Source organism: Erinaceus europaeus, chromosome 10 (assembly GCF_950295315.1).
Source record: "Erinaceus europaeus chromosome 10, mEriEur2.1, whole genome shotgun sequence".
Taxonomy (NCBI): Eukaryota; Metazoa; Chordata; class Mammalia; order Eulipotyphla; family Erinaceidae; genus Erinaceus; species Erinaceus europaeus.
This window is the reverse complement of record NC_080171.1, coordinates 12710094-12732751: the sequence shown is the minus strand read 5'-3', so window position 1 is coordinate 12732751 and position 22658 is coordinate 12710094. Positions and strand designations below refer to the sequence as shown.

The 22658-nt window shown below is 51.7% G+C and overlaps 1 protein-coding gene and 1 long non-coding RNA gene across 3 annotated transcripts in view; one reads left to right on the top strand and one right to left on the bottom strand.

The window, feature by feature from the left end:
• The window catches only part of COL15A1 (collagen type XV alpha 1 chain), a 140160-nt gene that overhangs the window by 35630 nt on the left and 81872 nt on the right, over window positions 1-22658 (top strand). The window contains exons 3-5 of the mRNA XM_060199107.1: window positions 16446-16999; window positions 18002-18076; window positions 21180-21260. Coding sequence (XP_060055090.1) covers window positions 16446-16999; window positions 18002-18076; window positions 21180-21260 — 710 coding nt within the window. The remainder of the gene's footprint in view (window positions 1-16445; window positions 17000-18001; window positions 18077-21179; window positions 21261-22658) is intronic.
• On the bottom strand, window positions 903-21739 carry LOC132540829 (uncharacterized). 2 transcript variants are annotated; one of them, XR_009551953.1, is made up of 4 exons: window positions 21567-21739; window positions 15126-15636; window positions 13776-13877; window positions 903-1207 (listed from the first exon to the last, which is right to left on the bottom strand). It is a non-coding gene; the product is annotated as an uncharacterized LOC132540829 (long non-coding RNA). The 2 variants fall into 2 exon arrangements; XR_009551952.1 differs by lacking the exon at window positions 15126-15636.

Below are 22658 nucleotides of genomic sequence, written 5' to 3'. Positions count from 1 at the left end.
CACTGAGCCTGGACCATGTTCCCTGAGCTGCGTGCTGGGATCCGTGACTCACTGCAGTTGATGTCATCCTCTCGATTCCAGGCCCGCCGTCCACTCAAAGGGTCTTTGTTCCCCAAATCGCCAGGGGCTTGCGGGGGGGAGTCCTTAAACCAGGAGGAGTGACTACAAAGCTTTTCCCAGGTGCCCGTGGCTGCTGGGGCCTGTCCGCACCTCCTGACCTTCCCTGCACCCCCTGGCGCATGTGGTCACTGCGTTCCTGGGACAGGGTGTGAGGAAGGGGTGCAGAGGGCTGTGAAGTCACTCTCTGCAGCAAGACACTAAGACCCACTGCATGTTTCTGGGAGTTGTGTGTCATTCTTGCACTCGAGCCCCTTCCTTCCTTCCTTCCTTCCTTCCTTCCTTCCTTCCTTCCTTCCTTCCTTCCTCTCTTTTTTTGCCTCCAGGGTTTTCACTGGGACTTGGTGCCAGCACTACTAATCCACTGCTCCTGGCGGTCATTTTTTTCATTTGACTGGATAGAACAGAGAGAAATAAAGAGAGGAGGGAGAGATAGAGAGGGAGAAAGAAAGACGCCTGCTTCACTGATGATGAAGTGCCGCCCCCTCAGGTGGGGAGCTGGGGCTTGAACCTGGATCCTTGTGCAGGTCCTTGTGCTTCGTACTATGTGTGTTTAACTCGGTGCACCACTGCCGGCCCCCAACTAGAACCAATTTCTGCTTAGCTCAAGTGGTGTGTGTGTGTGTGTGTGTGTGTGTGTGTATGTATGTGTGTGTGTCTGAGAGAGAGAGAGAGAGAGAGTAACACATCACATCATACTTTTTGCAGGCTAGATTTCTCATTTCTTTTTTTTTAAATTTTTTATTTATAAAAAGGAAACGTTGACAAAATCATAGGATAAAAAGGGTACAACTCCACACAGTTCCCACCACCAGAACTCCGTATCCCATCCCCTCCCCTGGTAGCTTTCCTATTCTTTATCCCTCTGGGAGTATGGACCCAAGGTCATTGTGGGATGCAGAAGGTGGAAGGTTTGGCTTCTGTAATTGCTTCCCCGCTGAACATGGGCGTTGGCAGGTCGATCCATACTCCCAGCCTGTCTCTCTCTTTCTCTAGTGGGGAAGGGCTCTGGGGAGGTGGGGCTCCAAGATACATTGGTGGGATTGTCTGTCCAGGGAAGTCTGGTTGGCATCATGCTAGCATCTGGAACCTGGAGGTTGAAAAGAGAGTTAACATATAAAGCCAAATAAATTGTTGACCAATCATAAACGTAAAGGCTGGAATAGTGCAGATGAAGAGTTGGGGGGGTGGTCTCCATTTTGTAGATAGCTAGTAGGCATATTTTAGTTATATTCCAAAGGGCCTGTGGCTATACTAGTGTTTTTTTTTTTTTTTCCTTTTTGCCTGAGCCTGAAATCTGATATGCAGGTGGATCTTAATTATTGTCTGGGGAGATGATGTCATGGCTGGAAAAAGGACCAGAAAGCTGGATCAGGGAAGAGAGTAGCTCCCTAATATGGGAAAGGGGTATAAATATTATTGACTGTAAACCCCATCGATTTGATGTGATCTGGGGCCCATATTCAGCTTAGGAGCCTGTGTGACCTCTGCATCCTTGTAGATCTGAGCTCACATTCTGTGGTCATAAGTAGGAACATTAGAGACCTAGATATTTAATCATATCATGCTACTTTGTTTATTTTTTATTTTATAATGTGACACAGACAAAGAGAGAAAGAGAGAGAAAGAGAGAGGAGAGAGAGAGAGAGAGATTGATTGATTACTGACCCCAACTGAGTCCAGAGCACTGCTCAACCCTGGCTGATGGGGATGCTGGCGATTGACCCTGGGACTCCCAGATTCTCAGGCAGAAACATTGTCCTGTCTCTCCAGCCCTCTAACCACACGATCATTTAATGGCTGACACACTGTTGGAGGAGCCCTGTAGGCTAAATGGACAAACCCAGCACAGGACCCGTCCCGCCACGGGCTGAGCCCACTTGAAACAGGGCTCACAATGGGTGTCAGGAGCTCCCTGTGCTGAGGGGCGCTGCCCCCCATCTGGAGGACAGAGTCCAGAGCCCCTCACCAGTGAGTGGCAGGCCCGGCATATAAGCCCAAATCTGTGTGATACCAAAGCCCGGGACCACCTCTTCCCAGTGACTCTGATTTGGAGGGAACCTTAGACTCCCACAGGCCAGGCCCAGGGAAGCTCTGATTGCATTATGCAGGGCAACTGAAGTGACCTCCCCCTCCCCTCCCCTCCGCTCTGCTCTCCTCTCCCCTCCCCTCTGCCCTCCCCTCCCCTCTACCCTCCCCTCCCCCATCCCCTCCCCATCGCTCCTCTCCTTTCCCCTCCCCTCCTCTCCTTTCCCCTCCCCTCCTCTCCTTTTCCCTCCCCCTCCTCTCCTTTCCCCTCTCCTCCCCTCCCCTCTTCTCTCCTCCACTCTCCTCCCCTCCCCTCTTCTCCTCTCCCCTCCTCTCCTCCCCTCTCCTCTTCTCTCCCCTCTCCTCTCCTCCCCTTCTCTACTCTCCTCCCCTTCCCTCCCCTCCTCTCCTCTCCCTTCCCCTCCCCTCTCCCCTCCCCCATTCCCCCTCCCCTCCCCTTCCTCCTCTCCTTTCCCCTCCCCCTCCTCTCCTTTCCCCTCCCCCTCCTCTCCTTTTCCCTCCCCTCTCCTCTTCTCCTCTCCCCTCTCCTCTCCTCCCCTTCTCTACTCTCCCCTCCCCTCCCCTTCTCTCCTCTCCTCTCCTCTCCTCCACTCTCCTCCCCTCCCTTCCCCTCCTCTCCTCTCCCCTCCCCTCCCCTCTTCTTCTCTCCCTTCTCCTCTCCTCCCCTCCTCTCCTTTCCCCTCCCCCTCCTCTCCTTTCCCCTCTCCTCCCCTCCCCTTTCCTCTTCTCCTCTCCCCTCTCCTCTCCTCCCCTTCTCTACTCTCCTCCCCTCCCCTCCCCTTCTCTCCTCTCCTCCACTCCCCTCCCCTCCCCCTCCCCTCCCTCCCCCTCCCCTCCCCTCCCCTCCCCTCCCCTCCCCTCCCCCTCCCCTCCCCTCCCCCTCCCCTCCCCCTCCCCCCTCCCCTCCCCCCCTCCCCTCCCCCTCCCCCCTCCCCCCTTCCCCTCCCCTCTTTCCCCTCTCTCCTTCGTTTTCCCCTTTTGCCCCCAGGGTTATGGAGCCCAGTGCCTGCACAACTCCATTGCTCCTAGTGGCCATTTATTTTTCCTTTTATTTTTAGACAGAGGAGAGACACTGCAGCACCGCCCATGGCCCACGAAGCTCCCTCCCTGCAGCTGCTCCCACACAGTGGCTGGGGACTCTGGCTCAGGTCTCCATGCATGACAGTGCGCGCCCTCTACTGGGCGGGCCATTTCCCAACCTCCATGTGTTTAAAAAGTTCCCTGGGTGACCCTGATGTGTGGCTGAGTCAGATCTTCTGAATCCCGGCTCCTGCCACTCCCTGCCCTCATGGCCCCAGCTCCCTCATGTGTATAGCAAGGTCATATTCAATCGTGTATAGCAATGATCACATTCGATCTACCGCGTAGCTAGCTGAGTGTGAACACGAGATGCTTTGTGGGAAGCTCTGTGAACAGAACATTCATCAAGCCGCTGTAATTGTTTCATGTCTTTCACCCCCGACGCACACATACCCTGTCACCCTTGCCAGCTTCTGTGCTGGTGCTGAGGACCAAAAGGTGGCTTTGCATGGTCCCTGCACTGTGAACCCGTGTCTGACCATCTCAAAGGAAGGGAATTAGCCATTAGCTTGCACAGAGATGCTGAGGGGTGGACAAGGGCCCCAGGGAGGACTGTGACGGACAGGGTCCAGTGCTGGCTCCTCACTGTGGGGTGGGGGGTATCTGTTACCCCTCGCAGGGCTGAGCTTCCTCTGCAGAATGAGAGAGCACCCCTAGCTTGCTTCTCTCCTGGCGAAAGCTGGGTGAGTGCAGATGGCTTCTCACTGGGGCTCTTGACTGGACCCAGCACCTTCCAGTGTGTGTGAGGGGGGTCAGGGCAGCCCACCTCCAGGCCCTTTCGAAACCATCCTTTTCTCAGTGTAAGGCAGAGGCAGGAGTGTGAGAGAGACGTGGAGGAGAGCGGACACAGTGAGTTCATTGAGCAGGAGAATCACTGTGCTAGATGTAAAAACTGGAGAAGGGAAGGAGGCGTTCTAAGTTTACATGTAGAAAAACGCGCGTCTGTAATTCAGAAAATGAGGTCTTTGATTGTTGCCAAGTCCCAGTCTCCTTTCTAAGTTGATCCAGGACCCCCACCCCCCTCCTGGTAGGGAAATAGTTCTTTTTCTAAGAAATGCATAGGGTGGTGGGTTTTTCTAAGAACCTCTTTCATTTTTTTTTTCCTCTTCTGGATGTAGACAGATTCCATGCTCCCTGCATGTCACGTGCTGTCAGCTCTGCTGTGTGAGCTTTTCCTAGGGAGGGAGGGCGGTCGGGTGGGACCAGGAACCTCTGAGGATTCTGGCCTGGGTGTGGGGATGCTTCCTCCCAGCCGAGGGCGTGGCAGTTTTCTGGGCACAGAAATCCCTCTTCTGGTCTGGCCACACTGTCCAAAGGAAGTCTGTGGGGAGAGCTGAATTTGTCCTGGGCCCTGTGGAGTCATCCCTTCCAGGCCTCAAGGCTGCTGTACTCGAGGACCTGGCAGGGAGGGCAAAGGAGTGGGGTAGAGAGAAGCAGACTGGCAGAAGATAGAGGGCACAGAACTGGAGACGCTCGCTCACACTTGGAAAAGGCTATTGGAAAGCATTTAGTCCAAATCTCTGGTTTCCTAGATGAGGAGCCCTGTGCTCAGAAAGAGGAGCCTAGTCAAGACAGAGCGCCGAGCCACTGTAGCCTTGACCTCCCAGGCAGGCCTTTCCACCTCCTTGTTGGACACTGAGAAGCCGTGAGGGGCCAGTGGACAGATCGAGAGAGGCCCAGCCAGGCAGGTGGGAGTCTCAGGTCACCTCACGTTCTGGAGACTTAGACTTGTTGTGTCGGGTTGCATCTCGGGGGAGAGAGAAGAGACCAGGAACTCGTGGCGGAGCGGGAACGCAAATCTTTATTCACACGGATGCCCCGGAGTTGGGTGTGAGCACAGAGGTTTAGGCCCCGTGGAGCTAGCAAAATGGCTGTCTCCCACTATGCCCACCAGCCCTTCTCCAGGTCTTCTCTGGGTCAGGATGTGGAAGAGAAAAAAAGAGCAAAACTGGAATAGCAGTGGGTTTTATTGGGTAAAAAAACGGAAGTGGCAAGTTGGAAACGGAAATGGCTAGGAAAGGGGGGGGGGAGAGAGGCAAAAGGCAGGCTGGGAAGGTGGAAGCGTCCTTAGCAACTGTTGAGATAGTTTTAACAGAATTAGCCATACCCTGAGGGGATAACGTGGTGGGGATCTTTCAGGCAAAACAATGATTATGTAAATAGACCGTAGTGTCAGCAATGGGGGGGGGGGGCTGGCTTTAAGGCTCGACATTGTTGGGATGGCAAAACAGCTCATCTGAGAGGCTGTGTGTGAACCAGCCCTGAGCCTGTTTAGACCGTATTAGGGGAAGGAAGCTTCTCCAAGGCAGGGGTGTCTTTCCCTCTCTTCTCTCTTTCTGAAAAAAGCCATCCTGCAACAGTGAGACTCTGGTCACAACAACAACATTTAGATTTGTCCAGATGGGGGGTCAAAGTTTCTCAGGGTGTCCAGGGAGTTGCAGGAGCCCCCCCTCCAATGTTTCCTGAGGCAACAAAAATCAGATAGCCTTGCACCCCACGTGTAGCAGAAGAAACTTTTTTCTGGAGTTCACCCCAAAATTGAGCTGATCTGCATTTGTTTTTGTTTTGTTTTTTGTTTTTTACCAGAGCACTGCTCAGCTCTGGCTGATGATGGTGTGGAGGGATTGAACCTGGGATTTTGGAGCCTCAGGAATGAAAGTCTTATTTGCATAACCATTATGCTATCTAGCCCCCCATATTTATTTATTTTAATGAGAAAGATACAGAGAGAAAGACCAGAGCACTGCTTAGCTCTGTTGATGGTGGTGCAGGGGATTGAACCTGGGACCTCGGAGTCTCAGGAATGAAAGGGCACCCTTTCAGCATGTAGTTTGTGGCTTACTGAGCTCCCCACTTCCTCTGCCTTCAAGGGTGTGGGAGGAGAGAAGACACGGGCCTGGAGGTCTGACTTATGGTGGTGCAGGGGATTGAACCTGGGACTTCGGAGCCTCAGGCATGTAAGTCTCTTTGCATAACCATCATGCTATCTACCCCCACTCTCTTCAGTCCCTTTCAGACTCTTCAGATTCTCCATTCTTTCAGTTTGCCCATAGCAGTGTTCCTGGCCAAGGCAACCTGCAGTCTTGCTTGGTTTTGTGGAGCAGTAGTTCTCTGTGTGGCCACCAGGGGGTGTCACCGCGCATGATTCTGGGCTTCCTTAACCTCCCGGTCTTGTCTTCTTTCTGGCTTCTCGTCAACTGGCTTTGAGCCTGAGCCAGGGAAATGCACCTTACTTAGTCCCTGCAGACATGAAATGTGAGCAAGTGCCAGCATGGGCCCGAGTCCCAGATGCTCTTCTGTGAGATGGAGTTTAGCAAAGCCTGCTACAGCTCCCTAGGGAGGCAGGGCTCCAAAGCCCAGCTACTGCCCCAGGGTGCTCAGGCCTGGGTCACAGAGTAAACTGAGCTGGACCAGGAGGGGAGGTGGCAGCTGTCCTCCTGAGCCCTGTGGCTGGAAGCAGTAGGGGGACAGGTTCCTACTCCTTACCTCCTCTCGCCAGACTGCTGTCATCTCGTGGAAAAATAAAATAAAATAAAATAAAAACCCTGGGCCCTGCCCTGTTTGTTTCTTTTCTGCTGGGATTCTGCCCTGGTTGCCAAGGAAACTGGCTTTGGACCCCTGGGAGGAAGGTCTCACCCTGTAGTGACTGTTCAGACTTTCCTGTGCCTGGTCTATCTCTGAGGAACGCCAGCCATCTGGTGTCTCCTCCCTGTGTCCTCAGAGGGAGCGGGAGCTGTGTTCCAGGGCCTGGGGGAAGCTGCGTCTGAAGTCAGTGTAGCCCCAGTCGCACCCCTGTGTCTGTCTGTCCCCTTTCCTCAGAGCCCCTCACTGAGGGCCTGCTGGCTCCCCGGCCCTGCTGTGGGTGGGGTGGCCACAGGAAGAGGTGATAGCTGTGTGGGGCCAAGGCGCCAGTGTTTTGGGGTGCAGCTGAACAAACTTAGAACGATTTGTGAGAAGATGGGGGAATGGTGCTGCCAAGAAAAGGGAGCAGAAACAGAGCAGGAAAGGGGAGAGGGGGGAGTTGAAGCAGTGAGCCTCTTTTTCCCCCTTCTATTTTTATTTCTCTATATTTTCTATCATTTTTCTCTATAGTTTTTTTTCTTTTATTGGGGGAGGATTAATGGTTTACAGTCCACAGTGAAATACAGTAGTTGGTACATGTGTAACATTTTTCAGTTTTCCACATAACACTCTAGCCCCCCCCCACCTAGACCCTCCTCTGCCATCATGTTCCAGGCTGTGAACCCTCCCTTGTCCCCTGCCCGTCCTCCCAGAATCCTTTACTTTGGTGCACTACACCAACTCCAGTCCAAGTTCTGCTTGGTGTTTTCCCTTCTGTTCTTATTTTTCAACTTCTGTCTGTGAGTGGGATCATCCCATGTTCATCCTTCTCTTTCTGGCTGATCTCACTTCACGTTGATTCATGGGGCGGGGGGGGGGGGAGGGCTTTTGAATGGACTTTCAACATGGTCTTCAGGACACTGGGGAGCCTGTGAAGGCTTTGGAGCTTGTGTGTAGCAGGGCCAGAGGACTCTTAACAGAGACACCTGGATTCTGAGCTGAGCCTGCATGCCACGTACAGCACTGATGACAGCTAGGTGTCAGCTCTTTGTAAAGCTCCTCCAATTCACACTCTGGAAGAGGGTTGAGGAAACTCAGCAACGAACATCGTGAAACGGCAACGGCATCATGAAAATGAGAGTTTAAGCATCCTGGTTCGAGCCCCCGGCTCCCCACCTGCAGGGTAGCCACTTCACAGGTGGTGAAGCAGGTCTGCAGGTGTCTATCTTTCTCTCCTCTCTGTCTTCTCTTCCTCTCTCAATCTCTCTCTGTCCTATCCAACAATGACAACAGTAACAATAATAATAACAACAACCACAGTGATAAACAACAAGGGCAACAAAAGGGGGAAAATGGCCTCCAGGAACAGTGGGTTTGTAGTGAAGGCACCAAGCCCTAAGCAATAACCTTGAAGGCAAAAGTCGGGGGGAGAGAGAGACAGAGAGATGCCTGCAGCCCTGCTTCACCACTTGTGAAGCTCTCTCCCTGCAGGTGGAACCGGGGGCTCGAACCTGAGTCCTTGCTCATTGTAAGACGTGCGCTCAACCAGGTGTGCCACCCCCCGCCCCCTTTATCTTTTCTTTTCTTTTTTTTTTTTAAGGGGATTGCTCGAGATCAAACCCTGGATCTTATCCTTATGAGGCATGTGTTCTGCCTACGAGCCCCCTCTGAGAGGAGGCTCTCCTGTTAGTTTTTAAGGGGGAGAGACAGAGAGACAGAGGTAGAGAGAGTGAGTGAAAGAGACTACAGCACAAAGTCTTCTTCAGTGTGTGTGTGTGTGAGAGAGAGAGAGAGAGAGAGAACCTGGATTATGAACAAGCAGACACCCAACTTCTCCTCTGATTCTGGGGGTGTCTGGATGCAAAGCACTGCTGTACCTCCCCTGGAGCTCTGCTGGTCTGTCCTGCTCTCCTGTGGTGTGGGGATTGAGCCCAGGGCCTCACACATGGAAGGCATGAATCCTACTCTGAGCCACCTCCCTGGCCCCCAGAAAGTCTTTTGAAGACTTAGGCTGTGTCTGAATGAAGAAGATTCTGAAAGTCCACCTTGTCTATTCTTTGAGGTGCAGAGGGGGAAACTGAGGTCAGAGATGGGAAGCAGCTTGTCCAACAGCAGAGGGCAGTCACACACACACACACACACACACACACACACACACACACACACACACACACACACACACACACCCGGCCTCTCTGATTGCCCCTTGGCTGTGTACTTCTCCAGGGGCTCCTTGAGTATTCAGGAGGCAGGAGGGAGCCTGCATCTCCAGCTGCTGAGTGAGCACGGAGGGGGGTCCTAGTGGGTGTGGGGGCCAGCCTGACTCCACTGCCCTTTACGGGGGTGTTGGTCTCTGAGGCTGCACCTTCTGGGAGCTGGGCCTTTTAGCTCTTGTCATTTCACTCAAAGCTCACAGCTATTCTGTGGAAGAGCTGTCGGGAGATCTGCCAATGCCCATGTCTAGTGGAGAAGCAATGACAGAAGCCAGGCCTCCTACCTCCTGCACTCCAAAAAGAATTTTGGTCCCTACTACCAGAGGGGGAGAAATGTTAGGGGGTGATGACTAGAGGGCTCTGAACCCCAATTCCATCAGGACCCTGAGTGAGAAGAGGGGAAAAAAGGAAGGACATTTGGAAGTAGTAACAGGTGTGGCTGTGACTTAAAATAGAAGAGAAGGCAGGACCTTAGGGGAAAAAAGGGGGGAGAGATAGATAGAGAGAGAGAAAGAAAGAAAGAGTGATAACAACCCATACCTGTGACAGTTTCCAATGGAGGGGATGGGGACACAGAACTCTGGTGGTGGGAATGGTATGGAATTGTACCCGTTACTTTTTAATTTTGTAAATCACTAATCAGAAGAAGGAGGAGAAACAAAGTGTCTTTGGCACCACATGAGAGAAAGAAAGGAAGAAAGAAAGACTGTTAGGAACTGTGGGGGCAGTGTGACCCCCTTCCCATGAAGGACTCCAGAGTCTTCAGGCCAGAAGGTTGCATGATCAGCCTTGCCCCTCCCCAGCCTGAGCCCTCCACGATGCTGGGGTACCTGCCCTCCAGCTGGACTCCCACCCAGCACAGAGCCATCCCAGGTCAGGCCGGTGCACCGAGTGGCTGAGCCTGTTTGTCTTGGCTCCCGGGCTTCTCTGTCCTCCCTGGTGGCTGTCTGAGCAGGTGGCCTTCCTACCAGAGGCCAAGAGGAGCTAAGCCAGTGGGCCCTGAGCAGGGGTCATTCCAGGCCAGTGGTGGCTCCCCGCCTCACCACACAGGCCATGCGCCCTGGGACAGTGGAGGGAGGTGGGGAGTGCAGGGCTGGGCTGACTAGAGCTTCCTGAGTATTCGTGGCTTGGCTCCCTCTGTGGCCAGCCTGTGTGTGGCCTAAAGTGGACACACTTGCCCTCCCTGGAAGGCCTGAGGCCTGGGCTGCAGGGGATGGGGAGGGGAGGAAGGGATGTCTGTGGTCTGGTTTCCGCCAAGTGGGTGCCTCAGGTCCTCACCTGAATCCTTACCACCGATGCTATTTGACTCTTTTTTTCTTGATAAATATTTATTTATTCCTTTTTATTGCCCTTGTTTTTTTATTGTTGTAGTTATTATTGATGTCGTCGTTGTTGGATAGGACAGAGAAGTGGAGAGAGAAGGGGAAGATAGAGAGGGGGAGAGAAAGACAGACACCCGCAGACCTGCTTCACCACTTGTGAAGTGACCCCCCCCCCTTCAGGTGAAGAGCCAGGGGCTTGAACCGGGATCCTTGCACCGGTCCTTGCGCTTTGTGCCAAGTGTGCTCAACCCCCTGTGCTACCGCCCAATTCCCGCTACTTGACTCTTAATATGAGGTGGGCAGCAATGTACCGCATCCCCAACCAGTCACCGCTTGGTAAGTGACATGTCCTGGATCTCTTGTCTGGCTTTGCTCATGGCAGTGGGCTGCCAAGCAGTGTCTGTACCAGAAGGGGCGGGCAGCCTTGGATGGTAGCCAGGTACCTGTCCGCCCAGCTCTCCCACTGGCAGGCTTTCACTCCCCTCTGTCTCTTGTCTGCTCTTACCTCCCAGCTCCACTGGCCTCTTCCTGTGTCCTCTGGTCAGGGGTCTCTCTCTCTTCCTCCCTCCTTCCCTCCCTCTGTTTCTTGTCTGTAAAAGAAGGTTAGGTAGATTTGCAGGGTTTTTTCTTTTAATTTGGAAAGCAGAATCTTTGTAGAATTAAGAGTTTCCAGAGTCACCACGTGTAAGCTCCCCCCAGCCCTCCACCTGCCCCTGGAGCTCAGGACACCACTTGGAGACAAACCACTGGGTGAAGTGCTCGGGCCTGTTTATTCCCCATGAAGTCACAGACTTTTCTCTCTGTTGAACATTCCATCTTGCCCACCCCATTCTCCAAGTCCCCCAGCCCCCAGTCCTGGTGCGCCCCCTCAGGAAATCTGAAGCCTCCCAGTCCTCAGTGGGGGGAGGGGGGGAGAGGATCCTTGAGAGGAGCTTTTCACCAGGTGAGATTAAACAGAGACAAAGCTAGGCGCTCAGCTGGGCGCCGGAGGTTTTGTTTTGTTTTTTATCTTTAAACAGGGGAAGAAAAGCAGTCTCAGTGGGGAGCATGATTATTATGACTGCCTTTCTTTCTACACAATGAAGGCCTATGTGTGAGTAAAGGAAATCTGGAAGAAAAGGTTTCCCAGTTTCTAGAAGGGGTGCAAGGAGTAAGTGCCTTGGGGGCTGGGGCTGCACTCATTTCAGGACCCATCTTCCTGGAGTGGCAGAGGGTGTTGACCCAGTGGGGCAGTTTCTGCCACGCCACTGTTGTTCTACACTGAGGGCAAGGCCCTGTAGAGGCCCGCAAGCGGATCCTGATGGAGATGACCAGTGATGGTGGAGAGAGGGTCTATTAGAGGTCTTGGCTCTGTGCTGCAGTGAATATCCTTCTGCGCGTGTTATGTCTGTCTCACTGTGTGGGTCTCTATGTCTGTACTTACAAAGCTATGCAGGTGTCACGGTGGAGGTCATGAGTACTTGCCTGCCTGGCTAGCGTGAGGGTGTTTCTTCCCGGGGACGGACGTTCTCTCTCGGTTGGAGACAACTCGACCGAAGCCAACCTGGGCTGCTGCTTACTTAGCGACACGGGAAAGGAAACAGAACTCGTGGTGGAGCAGGAATGCAATGCATCTTTATTGATCAGAGACAACCCTTTTATATCTTAGAAACTGGAAGTGGCAAGTCAGAAAAGGAAATGGTTAGGAAAGGGGATAGAGAAAAGGAAAGAGGGGGCTAATGGTAGAAACTCCCTTAGCAACTGTTGGAGGGTTTTAACTGATGGGATTAATTCATACCCTGCAGGCAGGGCCGAGGTAGAAAGAAGATAGAGCAGGCAAAACAATGATTATGTAAATAGACCATAGTGTCAGCAATGGAGCATGGAGAGAGGGGGGAGGGAGAGGGGGAGACTGGCTTTAAGGCCCGGACACTTGCCTGCTTGGAATATTGATAAATATTGTCCAGGTGCCTCCCACACTCCTGCATCAATTCTCATCCTCCCCCCCCACACACACACAAACACACACTCTCTCTCTCTCTCTCTCTCTCTCTCTGTCTCTCTCTCTCTCTGCCCCTCTCTCCCCCATGGACAGTGCCTGGAATGGCCTGATTCCTCAATTCCTGACCCACACCCAGTTCAGCTGTTACCCTGTTATCAGCTGCCTCAGTGCCAATCTGACAGCGGAAACGCTGTCCCTCGGCCGCCTCCTTCTTCATTCAGATGGAGGTGAGTATCTTTTTGTATATTTAAGAGCTATCTTTCTTTTTGCTCATCAGTAAATAATTATATTTATTTTTAAACATTTATTTATTCCCTTTTGTTGCCCTTGATGTTTTATTGTTGTAGTTACTATTGTTGTTATTGATGTCGTTGTTGTTGGATAGGACAGAGAGAAATGGAGAGAGGAGGGGAAGACAGAGAGGGGGAGAGAAAGATAGACACCTGCAGACCTGCTTCACCGCCTGTGAAGTGACTCCCCTGCAGGTGGGGAGCTGGAGGCTCGAACTGGGATCCTTAAGCTGGTCCTTGTGCTTTGCGCCATCTGCGCTTAAGCCGCTGTGCTACCGCCCAGCTCCCAATAATTATATTTATATATTTTTATTGATTGATTTAATAATGATCAACAAGACCATAGGATAAGAGGGGTACAATTCCACACGGTTCCCACCACTTGTGTTCCACATCCCATCCCCTCCATTTGGAAGCTTTCCTATTCTTTTTTTAATTTTCCCTTTTGTTGCCCTTGTTGTTGTTGTAGTTATTGTTGTTGTTGTTGATGTCATCATTGTTGGACAGGACAGAGAGAAATGGAGAGAGGAGGGGAAGACAGAGAGGGGGAGAAAAAGATAGACACCTGCAGACCTGCTTCACTGCCTTTGAAGCGACTCCCCTGCATGTGGGGAGCCAGGGCTTGAACTGGGATCCTTTTGCCGGTCCTTGCACTTTGTGCCATGTGCGCTGAGCCTGCTGCACTACCGCCCGACTCCTGGAAGCTTATCCCTCTGGTAGCATGGACCCAGGATCATGATGGGGTGCAGAAGGTTCTGGCTTCTGTAATTGCTTCTCCACTAGACATGAACATTGACAAGTCGATCCATACTCCCGGCCTGTTTCTGTCTTTCCCTAGTGGGGCAGTGCTTTGGGGAGGTGGGGTTCCAGGACATATGGGTGAGGCCATCTGCCAGGGGGAGTAAGGTTGGCGCCATGGTAGCACCTGCAACTTGGTGGCTAAAAAAACATTAAGATATAAAACAGAACAAATTGTTTAATAATCAGGGGCCTAATGGCAAGACTAGAGCAGATGAGATTTGGGGTCTCCATTTTGGAAAACGCTAGGCAGTCTACTTTAGGCTTTACTAACTTTTGCCTGAGCCCGACAAAGAACTGTCTTTCTTCTGTGACTGTAAAAGGAGTTTCTCACCCCTCGCCCACTTTCCAGTTGGATTCTTACCATCCTGCTCATTCCTTTGCTTTGTGCATCGGGCCAGTTGGTTTTCAGTCTGTGGTCCATGCAGCAAACATGTTATCTCCAGGTTGGGAAGTTTATTTGATCCTGAGGGGATTATTATTATTGTTATTATTTCTTTTTCTGCCCTGCAAAACTTTTAAAGAATTTCTTCATGGAACATTTAACCTAGTGACTCATCTTTTTCACCTTTTGGCCTTTGTCACCATTAAAGTTAATTTCTATTTTCATACATAGTGGGGGAAACTGGAAAGGGAAAAAAAAAAGTACTACATTGGGAATCAGATCTAAGTTTTGACCAGCACCTTGCAGTTCTTTTTCAAACCTTAGTTCTGTCTTCTATAAGGTGAGGGACTTTGGGGCTGGGTGGTGGCACATCTGGCTGAGTACACAATACAATGTATAAGGACCCAGGTTCAAGCCCCCATCCCCACCTGCAGGAGAAAGCTTTGTGAGTGGTGAAGCAGGGCTGCTAGTGTCTCTCCATCTCTCTCCCTCTCTCTCTCTTTCTCTCAATTTCTGGCTGTCTCTATCCAATAAATAAATAAAGATAATAAAAAAAGATGAAGAAGTTTCGGGGCTGGACATGATGCACCACCCAGCTCTTTTCAAACCTTGGTTCTGGCTTCCATAAGAGGAGGAAGTTTGGGTCTGGGGGGTTGGTACACATGTTACAATATGAGAAGACCTAGGTTCAAGCCCCCAGTCCTCATCTGCAGGGGGACCATTTTAGCCACCTTCTGTGTCATATTATCATTCATTTTTGTGTCCTAATTATTTTATAATTGTGTGTATTTCACCTATTTATTTTTTAATTTTTTTAATTATCTTTATTTATTTGATAGAAACAGTCAGAAATCGAGAGGGGAGGGGGAGATAGAGAGGGTGAGAGACAGAGAGATACCTGCAGCACTGCTTCACCACTTGTGAAGCTTTCCCCCTGCAGGTGGGGACTGGGGCCTTGAACCTGAGTCCTTGTGCACTGTAACGTGTGCACCCAACCAGGTGCACTACCACCCAGCCCCCTATTTATTTATTTTTAACCAGAGCACTGTTCAGCTCTGGCTTATGGTGGTGTGGGGGATTGAACCTGAGACTTTGGAGCCTCAGGCATGAGAGTCTGTTTGCATAACCATTATGCTCTGTACTGTCTGTGTCTCACTTTCTGTCATGCAGACACACACACACACACACACACACACACACACACACACACAGCAAGCTGCTGGCTGTGGGCACCATCACATCCTCACTGTGGCTGTCTTTGAGAGGCAACAAGGACAGTTAGGACACAGCTCTCTCCATCCCCCAGGGAAGGCCGAGGGCCTGACCTACCCAGGGTTTCGGCTGCATGCTCTTTGCTGCCAAAGGGTCCTCGGCAAGGCATGCAGACAAGGCTGAGCTTCACCTTCAAGTCCTGGGAGACAGCCCCCTCTTCCCACCTCATGAGACTCCAGCAGTGAATCAGCCTGAGGTCAGACCAGCCTTGACGTGAGCATATCCAGATGCTCACCAGCTGTGGCATGTCAGACTGCTGGCTTCATTTCTTGAGCTATCAAAGCAGGCGAACCATGGTGGATCCCAGGGCTGCACTGAGGATTTTAGAATTGTAGGAAAGACCCATTGCTCCTGTTGTCCTTGTTAGGGGGAGCTCAAGGATACAGAGACTAGGTTTTCAGATCCCTACCTCTGCCTCCTTTTCATAATCAGCACCTGGAGATAATAACCTCTTCCCAGTCGACTTCTAGAATGACTGCAGAGAAGTGGAGAACAGTGAATGCTTCTATCATTGTCATCATCGTCATCATCTACCGGGATTTACATGGATGGTCCTGGGCCAGAATGTCTGAAAAGCAGTGATTAAGAAGCATTACGTGTGTGTAGGGGTGGGGGGCAGGTGGTGGTGCACCTAGCTGAGAGTGCGTGTTACCATGCACTAGGACCTGAGTTCAAGCCCCCCAGCCCCCACCTGCAGGGGGGGAAAGCTTCATGAGTGATGAAGCAGTGCTACAGGTGTCTCTCCCTCTCCCCCTTCCTTCTGAATTTCTCTCTCTCTAATAAATAGTAAATAAATAGTTTTTTAAAAGAAGCATCATTGAAGGGAAGACAGCATAATAGTTACGCAAATCACTCTTATGCTTGAGGCTCTGACCTCCCAGGTTCAATCCTCAATACTACCATAAGCCAGAGCTGAGCAGTGCTCTGGGGCATCTCTCTCTCTCTCTCATCAAAAGGAAGTAATGTTGGGGTTCCTGATAAGTCCTCTTTCTTTCTCTCTTTCTTTTCTTCTCCTCCACGGTTATCACTGGGGCTCTGTGCCTGCACTACGAATCCACTACTCCCAGTGGCCATTTTTTTTTTTTTCATTGACTAGGACAGAGAGAAATTGAGAGGGGATGGGGAGATACAGAGGGAGAGACAAAGACGAATACCTGCAGACCTGCTTCACCACTTGTGAACTGATCCCCCTGCAGGTGGGGAGCTGGGGGCTTGAACCTGAATCCTTGCATAGGTCCTTGCGCTTTGCACTATGCCTAACCTGGTGTGCCACCGCCCGCCCCACCCTCTTCATTTCATTTATAACTTTAAAATTCTCCCTGTTTTCCGAGAGCAGGAGAATATGTGTGTGCGAAGCCTCTTTCCCTCTCCTTGCAGAATCGGCATCACAGGGCCACTTGGACCTCACGGAGCTCATTGGCGTCCCACTGCCTTCCTCTGTGTCCTTCGTCACCGGCTATGGTGGCTTCCCCGCCTACAGCTTTGAGCCCGGCGCTAACGTGGGCCGCCCCGTCCGGACCCTCATCCCACCCACCTTCTTCAGGGACTTTGCCATCAGTGTCACTGTGAAGCCCAGCAGCTCCCGGGGGGGCGTGCTCTTTGCCATCACCGATGCCTTCCAGAAGGTCATCTACCTGGGCCTGCGGCTCTCGGCCGTGGAAGACGGTGGCCAGCGGGTCATCCTCTACTACACAGAGCCCGGATCCTCCGTGTCCCAGGAGGCAGCCGCCTTTCCCGTGCCTGTGATGACGCACAGGTGGAACCACTTTGCGATGATCGTGCAGGGCAAGGAAGTGACCCTCCTGGTGGACTGCGAGGAGCACGGCCAAGTCGCCTTCCACCGCTCCTCCCGACCCTTGGCTTTTGAGCCCAGCGCTGGAATCTTTGTGGGCAATGCAGGCGCAGGAGCTGCGGGGCTGGAGCACTTCATTGTGAGTCCAGGGCCTGCCGGGCGGGGAAGCCGCTGGGCACAGACTTAGCTTTCAGCAGTGCAAGCAGCTATGATGGTATCCATGATGGTCTTGTTTTTTAAAAAAAAATACATTTATTTATTACTGGATAAAGACAGAGAGAAATTGAGAGGGGAGGGGGAAACAAAGAAGGAGAGAGACAGAGAGACACCTACAAGTCCTGTCAATATGAGCTTTTATGACCAGACATTCCAAACTAAACCCTGGAGTTGCTGCAGGTGTTCACTGAGGATGACCTGTTTGCCGCCGCCTCCTCTGCTGGTGCGGGGCAGAGTCCACTCTTAACTGTGTGTAGTCCCGTGGAAGGTGGTGACTTTCAAGGAGTTAAAATTCAACTACTGGGAGTTGGGTGGTAGCACAGCGGGTTAAGTGCAGGTGGCACAAAGTTCAAGGACCTGCGTAAGGATCCCGGTTCCAGCTGCAGGGGAGTCGCTTCACAGGCGGTGAAGCAGGTCTGCAGGTGTCTGTCTTTCTCTCCCCATCTCTGTCTTCCCCTCCTCTCTCCATTTTTCTCTGTCCTATCCAACAATGACAACATCAGTAACAACAACAATAATGAAAAACAACAAGGGCAACAAAAGGGAAAATAAATAAATATATTTAAGATTCAACTACCAATGCTTTCCACACTCACTTTGGGATGGTCGTGAGGCTGAACCAATGGTATGTGGGGAAAGCCAGGTTGGAACCAGGGAGGCAAGGTCAGCCGTCCAGCACTGAGTAGAGGCAGAGTCCTGGGAGGAGGGAGGATAGGTCCATTTCAGGGTTTTGCACTAACAGGCTGTGGATGTTGGGCAGACATGAGCTTAGTCGGTGCTTCCAACAGAACGTTCCCTGGGGACCTCTTCAGCGAGTGGGGTCTGTGTCATGCTGGCTGAAAGTGAGCCTCCCTAAGCTAGAGCCTGCAGCAGGGTAGTTCTGTGTCCTTGTCATGACAGCTGATGACTCCGTGTTTGTCTCCAGGGCTCCATACAGCAGCTCACCGTGCACCCTGACCCCAGGACCCCCGAGGAGCTGTGCGAAGCTGAAGAATCCTCCGTGAGTCCCCCTAGTCCCCACCTAACTCCCCCCACCCCCACCCCAGGGAACCCTTGGCCCCAGCAGCCAGTGGTCAGGGCAGTGCTGGGTGCCTGGACATTCCCTCCCTTCCAGCATCATGGAGGCCTCAAAAGTCTCTCATTGTGGCAGCCACTGCTCCCAAGTCCTGTTTTAGACTTCTTGGCTTATTTATTTATTTATATTATTATTATTCTCTCTATAGAGAGAATTGAGAGGAAAGGGGCAGATAGAGAAAGAAAGAGAGAGAGAAAGACACCTGCAGCACTGCTTCACCACTCATGAAACTACCCCCACACACACACACACACAGGTGGGGAATGGGGTCTTGAACCCATGTCCTTGTGCATGGAAATGGGCACACTTAACTGTACTACCACCCAGCCCTGGCTTATTTCCGTAAAAATCTCCAGTCCTCTCTTGGGTGTGTGAATGGGAGGTCGAGGCGGCAGGATGGTTCTTTTAAGCTGTTAGGTTACGTCTAGCCAACGGCCTGGTTTCTAGAATTCCTGCCAAGATTCTAAAACCAGAGGTAAAACTCTAAGCCACAGTGGATGTAACTAACTTATCCAGATGACGGTGCATGGCTGGTAAATGAATCAGATGCCACCCTAAGTTGGAAGTGGTGGGGGTGGGCACCCTCTTTATTCTTTCTCCTCTCCCTCTTTCTCCTCTCCTCCTTTGCAGAGCCCCTCCTTTGGTGACAGGCCTGGGGAGAAAAGGGTAGTGGGCACCATCCTCATCCTCAGGCTTCTCCTAAATACGTGCACACCCAAACGTGGGCACAGGACAGGACATAGTGCTGCTGGTGGAAGGCACGCCTTGCTGAGTGCGAGGAGCCAGGACTGAGTACTGGCACCATGGTTGGCACTAGGAGAAGTGCCAAGTGCCATGCATGGTGCCTATATATATAGGGTCTTGAGTGTAGAAAGAAGATAGATCAAAGGAATGGAATGGGTTGGGGATCTTTCAGGCAAAACAATGATTATGTAGATAGGCCATAGTATCAGGACTGCAGATGGAGCAGGGGGAGCTGGCTTAATGTTTTAAGAAATGCCGGGTGCCTGGAGGCAGAAACATGCAGCGTGCTTTGTGAGGCTCCTCACAATTTCCCGACAACAAACAAAATTTTATTTATAAAAAGGAAACACTGACAAAAACCACAGGATAAGAGGGGTACAACTCCACACAGTTCCCACCACCAGAACTCCATATCCCATCCCTCCCCTGACAGCTTTCCTATTCTTTATCCTTCTGGGAGCATGGACCCAGGGTCATTGTGGGATGCAGAAGGTGGAAGGTCTGGCTTCTGTAATTGCTTCCCCGATGAACATGGGCGTTGGCAGGTAGATCCATACTCCCAGCCTGTCTCTCTCTTTCCCTAGTGGGGCGGGGTTCCAGGACACATTGGTGGGGTCATCTGTCCAGGGAAGTTCGGTTGGCATCATGGTGGCATCTGGAACCTGGTGGCTGAAAAAAGAGTCAACATATAGAGCCAAACAAATTGTTGACTAACCGTGACCCTAAAGGCTGGAGTAGTGCAGACGATCAGATGATGAACTCCTTTTTTTGTTTGTTTTTTTCTCTATCTTTGCCTCCAGGGTTATCACTGGGGCTCGCTGCTGGCACTACAAACCCACTGTTCATGGTGGCCTTTTTTTTCTTTTCTTTTTTTTTTCTATTTTATTGGACAGGACAAAGAGAAATAAATAGCAGAAGGGATGATAGAGGGGGGAAAGGGGAAGAGAAAGATGGACACCTGCAGACCTGCTTCACAACTTGTGAAGCAACCAATCCCTTCCCCCCACAGGTGGGGAGCTGGGGGCTCAAACCCGGATCCTTATGCAGGTCCTTTGACTTGTTAATATATGCACTTAACCAGGTGCACCACTGCCTGGCCCCCGGAGGGGGGGTGGGGACTCCAGTACTCTGCAGTGGGTGAATGGATGGGGGCAGTGAAATGGAAGAGGGAGAACTGAAGGAGTTAAGCTGAGCCATGACGAGTGGGTGGGTGCCGGCCAGGGGAGAAGAAGTCGTCCAGGCAGAGGCTGTCCGTGATGCCACAGTCAGCGATGAGCCGGGCATGTCACCCTAGAATTCCCGTCCCTCTTTGGGTGCTGTCAACCTCCAAGTTAAAGTTCCTTTCATCCTCGAGGTGTCAAAAAGATGGCCCATTCTACTGGCTAGCCGCCCAGGGATGGAATTTGCCTCTGTAGGGATGTTGGCTTTCCCAGAGGCTGCTTTCATCCTGGTATTTGGGTGAAGCTCAGAGCGGGGAAGCCATATGTGTGTCCACCCCTTCACTGGTGCGCTGCTGAGAGCACGGCACAAGAAGAAACAGACCAGATGTGCACACGTGAAGGGGTGTTTGTGAAGTCATTCTGCACAGGCTTCTTGGCTGCTAGGACAGAGGTTAACTGCACAGATGAAGGCAGCAACCAGGAAGATGTACCTAGACTGCAGTGGTCCCAAACATGGAAGTCCAGTGACAACGTGCAGGGATTGGAAAGGGCAGGGACCGTGTTGTGACAAAGATTGGTGGAAACCCGGACAAAGTGAAAAAAGAGGGAGTTGGGCGGTAGCACAGTGGGTTAAGCGCAGGTGGCACAAAGCACAAGGACGTAAAGTGTAAGGATCCCGGTTCGAGCCCCTGGCTCCCCACCTGCAGGGGAGTCGCTTCACAGGCGGTGAAGCAGGTCTGCAGGTGTCTGTCTTTCTCTCCCCCCTCTGTCTTCCCCTCCTCTCTTCATTTCTCTCTGTCCTATCTAACAGTGATGACATCAACAACAACAGTAATAACTACGATAAAACAACTAGGGCAACAAAAGGGAATATTTTAAAAAATGAAAATAGAGATATTAGAGAGACTAGAGATCTATTGAACTGCCCCCCCCCCCCCGTTTGCTTGAGCCTTAAGATATGGTATGAAACTAAAGGAATAGCCAAGCATATGCATTGGTGTTTTTTCATTCCCTGTCTGTCTGTCTGTCTGTCTCTCATGCACGCACGCAGCTTCTTCTCAGGAGCTGAGTTCTGTGATTTCCCCCATTGTAACTTGCTCCCCTTCCCACCTGTCTCCACCCAGGCTTCAGGAGAGACCAGTGGGCTTCAGGAGACAGAGGAAGTGGCTGAGATTTTGGACGCCGTCACCTACACACACACCCCGGTGAGTGATCGCTGCACACTGTCATCTCTGTCCAAATCAAGAAGGCTTCGAGTTCCTACTAGCTGCTTGAAGTCCCAGACCTGATACTCCTGTCTTCAGATCTGTGGCTTCCATTGTCAGCTAACCTGGGGTGAGTGCTGGCCGACGGACATGTGACCAGGTGCCCAGGAGCCCTGGCTACTCAGCACTACCCTGCGCTCACAGCCATGACAGGGATCTGTCGCCTCCAGCTGTATATGTTCGGGAAATTGACTCAGCCCTTCTGAGCTCTGTCTCTTCGCACACAAAGAGTAATCAGAGTCTTACCTCACGGTGTCAGTTGAAGGGCCTGTGGAGGCAGTGCAGAGTCAGGTCTCAGCATTGTGTCCACACCAGAGCAGTGACCCTGAATGGTATCTGTTGTCACATTTGCTGGGGCCTCTGGTTCTGAGTGAGAAGCCAGGGACCTCAAACCTGCAAGCTGCTCAGTCCCATCAGGCCTCACTGTTCCATCCGGGGCCTCCTCCCTCCTTCCTCCTGGGAACGTACCCTGTGGCGAGACAAGGAAGTGGTTTCGAAAGCACTGACTCAGTTTGAGGAGCCCGCAAAGAGCCTGTTTCTAATGACAACAGCCATCAGTGTCTGAGTCACTAAACACTGAAGCCTCAGAGATTTCCTCTGTCCAGCTCACTGACAGAAGGAAAACAGGGAGGGCTGGGCAGTGGTGCACCCAGAGCACAGGTGGATCCTGGTTCCAGCCCCGGGTCCCCATCTACAGTGGACAAGCTTCCCAAGTGGTGAAGTAATGCTGAATGTAGGCAGATTGAAAAGGGAAGGACACATACACACACACACACACACACACACACACACACACACACACACTCACACACACTCACACCAGCAGTCTATAATATATAACCTCTGCTTTAATTCTGCTTTTCTACTTGTTCCTAAATTAACTCAATCTAAAAAATTTATTGATACAGAGACATTGAGAAGGGTTGATGTGACCCTGTGTCAAGGTGACAGGGCTGAAAAGGGTCAGTGTCTCTATCTCTATCAATGATTTTTGATTAGTTAATTAACTTAGAGATAAGCAGGAAGGTAGAAATAAGGCCAAGGCTATAAATGGAGGCACTGCTGGTGACCGAGTCGAAGGCAGGACAGACAGAGTAAGACCATAATCTGTTAGTCCCGGGGGAGACTCGAGAGACTTCTGCACAGAAGTGTAGAGAAAACTACTCCTTGGGGCCGGGCGGTAGTGCAGTGGGTTAAGCGCACGTGGTGCGAAGCGCAAGGACCGGTGTAAGGATCCCGGTTCGAGCCCTCGGCTCCCCACCTGCAGGGTGGGTCACTTCACAGGTGGTGAAGCAGGTCTGCAGGTGTCTGTCTTTCTCTCCCTTCTCTGTTTTCACC